This window comes from Centroberyx affinis, unplaced genomic scaffold (assembly GCF_046629955.1).
Source record: "Centroberyx affinis isolate AG114_WGS23_722 - 3 ecotype Tasmania unplaced genomic scaffold, CSIRO-AGI_Caff_v1 ptg005443l_1, whole genome shotgun sequence".
NCBI lineage: Eukaryota > Metazoa > Chordata > Actinopteri > Beryciformes > Berycidae > Centroberyx > Centroberyx affinis.
In genome coordinates, this window is record NW_027282723.1 from 30,001 (window position 1) to 34,292 (window position 4,292).

Sequence of the window (4,292 nt, forward strand, 5' to 3'; positions counted from 1 at the left end):
CTGGTTAATATCGGAATATGGAGCCATTTCAATGAATGAAAAATCCAATAAATAGTAAAAACAGTAAATAGTTCTACTGGCTGAGACTGACACCAGCCGGAGCATGATGTCATATAGCTAGCTGGTCCAATATCCAACATTATGAACACAGTTTTATTTCCTCTGTATCGTTTCATCCTTGTTTTACACTATTCTTATATGACATTATATCATATTCAATGTGATATGAGCTGTTTTACTGTTGCTTTAAATGTAGCTTTTTTTTGTAAAGTGTGTTGGGACTTGTGATAACGCACTTCAAATAAATGAAACTTCAACTTCAACTTAGGCCAGGCCCCACACACACACACACACACACACACACACCGCCTCATAGCTCTCCCTGTTCCTCTTCAGGAAGTCCACACACTTGGCTCGCACTTTGGTATGAAGGTTTTGACAGAGCAGCACCTGCAGGGGGGCAAAGGTCACTCACTCAGCCTGATGACTTCATTAACAACACACAGTAATAAAAACTCTACCGCCTAAACAGGCTGAGAGCGTGTAATCTACTTTTCCCACAGTTGTATAATGTGATACCCGTTTCAAAATAAAAGCCCGTCTTCAAAAAGTTGCATCAGTGTCAGAAGCGCAGCAGCAACACTCCGCCTTCCCCATTAGTTTAGCTCCGTTTTATAACTGCGTTTACGTTTCAAATGGTTTAATAAATCAACGTGTCAATACTCAGTGTTAGTAGGTGTGGTTGCCGTTAGCCCCGAGGGTCAGTTGAAAAACAATTTAAGCTAACGGCTAACATTAACATTACACTGACAGACGCAAACACTGGCTAGCCTGCATCAGCAAAACTAGACTAACTTCCACCCGTGTTGAGTTCGAGTTAGTCAAGTTAAATTATTTTACCTGTTCGGCGACAGCTCGAAACAAGCACGAGCCGTCTTTGGCTATTTTCTTCCGATGCAACCCGAGTAACTTAAGGTAGTCATCCATACATTTCTCTGCCCCCCGTTCCTCGTTACTCTGCATGGTTCCGCTGCCATCCATGCTAGCAGGCTAGCTGCTAACGCTAGCTAGGAACGTGAAATACCTGCGCGTTTGACAGTTAGCGGTTAAACTTTTAGACACCGCCGGCTAACTTACAAGTTGTAAATGTCGTTGCCGAAGCGCGCTAAGTAACTACATCGGCTGTCGAATGAGCGACTGGAAATAGAATCACAGGTTTCTACTTTCGTTTTCCAGGAAACCATGCTCATCCAGAAAGAGGGTGTCCTGATTGTCAGAAAGTGAAAGTAGAGTGAACTTTAGCTGGTTGCTAGCAGGCAGCTAGTCCGGTTAGCACTTAGCAACACGCCCCCTTCTTCCTCTGGAGTGTCAAGCTAGACACAACGTACCATAAGACTTCTTGGTTTAACTTTCAAAATAAAACCCTCAGTCAGCCAGAATAGTAAAATATTACGTTGAGTGATAATTTTTTTGTCAAAATAAAACCATTCGCCAGCAAGAACAAACTCGTAACTTTCAAAATTAAACCCTCAGCGAGCCAGACAGAAATACGACTTCCGGTCGAGCTTTCAGAATAAAACCCATATCGACGAACATGATCTTGCAACGTTTTTTTGCGAAATGCACAGGGCCGAAGTGAAAATAAAGAATGTGCTTAAGGAGGAATGTGCAGTAACTGGAAATACATTTTGTAGTTTTTCCGCCGGGTGTGTTTGATTCGTGGTGCGGCGCTGTCACGTGCACTTCTCCGTGTTAAATCAGTTCACTAGCAATTTGTTACAAAACACGGTGCGGGATCCTGTTGAAAACACCGCAAGGTCCCGCCCGCTGTGGGCTGCGTCAAGTTACACAGAAACAGATAGAGTACAACCGGAAGTTAAGTGGTTTTTACCTTCACAATAAAGCGTACATGGGAAAAAAAAATATTGCTGTATACAGAACAACAAAAATCACATTATATCATAAAATAGATAGTAAAAAAGATTATGTTGTATGATGGTGTATGGTATATGTTGAGGGAAGGGTCTTTATGAATGGGGAAATTTGACCTAAAAATAATAATTGATGACTTCAAAGCAAAACAACAACAACAACATATTGGCTTACCAGAAAATGTACAATATCTACATGTACATACATACACACACATAGATACATACATATCTAAAAAGCAAAGGACTCACCCTTTATTGAAATAAATGCACAATACAAAGATTAAAGTACAATATACTGTATGTGTGGGAAATCTCGAATAATTCTCCAAAATAACGAGACAAAAATTACGAAAAGCCCCTTTGACGAAAATATATCCGTAAGGAAATCAATAATTTGGACTAATGGACATGTTAAAATTCAAACTGTGATGATGACCCATCCGATGACTGACTGACTGCCTGACTGGCTGAATATGAGGATGTGCTCTCTTGGAATGAATCATTTTAATGGCAACATATTTATATTTAAGGAGAGGACTAAACTTTGACAAAAATGAAATGAAATTTTCACTGAAAGACTAAGAGTAAATCTACTTTTGGTGACCAAAATAAAATAAAAAAATCTGTAAACGTCTAAGACTAAAATTAAAATGAAAATCCCTTCCAAAATGAACACTGATGCTATTCTAGTAATAATTTTGTGCAATAATTCAACTGTGCAATAATTATTTAATTATTTACACAGTTGTATATATATATTGTAGTATGATGCACATATTTGACATATTCTTATTTCTATTTTTCTTATAATTTCTCTATGCTTATATATATATTTATCTTCTAGAATGTGAGCAACTGCAACGTAACCCAATTTCCCCTCGGGGATCAAAAAAGTATTTCTGATTCTGATTCTATGTTCAAACTATGTTCATCAATGCGGCTTTTATTTTGGACAACACTGACCGGAAATGCTCTGTTTCTAATTGCGGCGGGCTTGACGCTGGTGTTGTTTTGGAGGGCTGTGGAAGGAAAATAAGGTCGGTTAAACTACGATAACACACACGTCTGTCTTTGTCTGAATTAAATACGAAGCTTCGTTGAACGTTAGCCGTTAGAAACGTTTGTTCAGCTTGTTAAATTTTAACCAGATATTATTTTAAGATTAGCGAAGCGTTAAAACTTTTCAGTCTTTTGTGTCCTGGGCTGCTTCAAGGTTCGAGTAAAAAGTTTAGATTTCGACCAAACAGACGTTAAAATCCAGTTTTACCAGGCGTTTTACACACAGAAATAGAGTTAATCTACATGTTTATCCTGACAGAAACCTATGAGATGTGAATCCCTGCTGCACATCGTGGTAAGAAGTGGAAAAATCGATCTAAGTTGCATGAAAATGGGGGTTTTCAGTCTGAAAAAGGGGGTGAATTGAATGTTTTTGTTGATCTTTTGGTTCATATCGGCGGTTATTTGCATTGTGGTGACCGGAGGTGACAGTTTAACACACCTTTATGATGTTAATTCATAATATAAATAATAGTAAGTAGTGCAAAATTGATATAAGTGAGGAAAACACGGGGCGAAATGAATGTTTTAATTGATTTGTGTTCATATTGGTGGTTTAAGATGGCTGGAGGTCAGAGGTCAGCCTCACTTTAATTTCCTGTTGCATCGCTAGTTCATAGTGTCTTTGTATGTTATTATAGGCTTCTCTCTCTCTCTCTCTCTCTCTCTCTCTCTCTCTCTGTCTCTGTCTCTCTCTCTCTCTCGCTCATAAATAATGTAATTGTGTGTGTGGAAGTGAAGGAGAGAGAGAGAGAGAGTCGTTCCCTGGAGGAAGAACATGACTCCTTCCATCCCTCCTTCCATCCTTCCCTTCATCCCTCCTTCCATCTATCCTTTCTTCCATTCTCTTCCTCCCTCAATCCCCCCTACCAGTTTCCTTACATCCCTCCCACCTCTTTCTCTTTCTTTCCCTCTTTTCTTTCCTTCCTTCATCCTTTTTTCTTTCGCCCCTCCTTTAATCTGTCCTCCCACGTCTTCCTTCCTCTCCTTCTCTCTCTCTCCCATCCCTCCTTCCACATTTCTTTCCTTCCACCCCTCTCTCTCTCTGTCTCTCTCTCCCTCCCTCTCTCTCTCTTTCCCTCTCTCTCTCCCATCCCTCCTTCCACATTTCTTTCCTTCCTTCTCTCCTCGTTCTCTCCCTCCCTCTCTCCTCGTTCTCTCCCTCCTCCCTCGTCTCCACTTTCTTCCCTCAGTATCACTGCTTGTCTCTCCTTCTATCCCTCCTTCCTTTTCATCCCTCTCTCCCCTTCCCTCAGCCTCTCCTTCTTTCTGTCCCTCCTTTCCTAATTCCCTCCATCC

At 40.4% G+C, this 4,292-nt stretch overlaps 1 protein-coding gene across 1 annotated transcript in view; it reads right to left on the bottom strand.

Annotated features, from left to right (window-relative positions):
• LOC139667303 (proline-rich protein 36-like) overlaps positions 1-1,209 on the bottom strand; it is a 20,011-nt gene extending 18,802 nt beyond the window's left edge. The window contains exons 1-2 of the mRNA XM_071546750.1: positions 901-1,209; positions 367-450 (exon numbers count right to left, since the gene is read on the bottom strand). Coding sequence (XP_071402851.1) covers positions 367-450; positions 901-1,041 — 225 coding nt within the window. The 5' untranslated portion in view covers positions 1,042-1,209. The remainder of the gene's footprint in view (positions 1-366; positions 451-900) is intronic.
• Between the last annotated feature and the right edge of the window lie 3,083 nt (positions 1,210-4,292).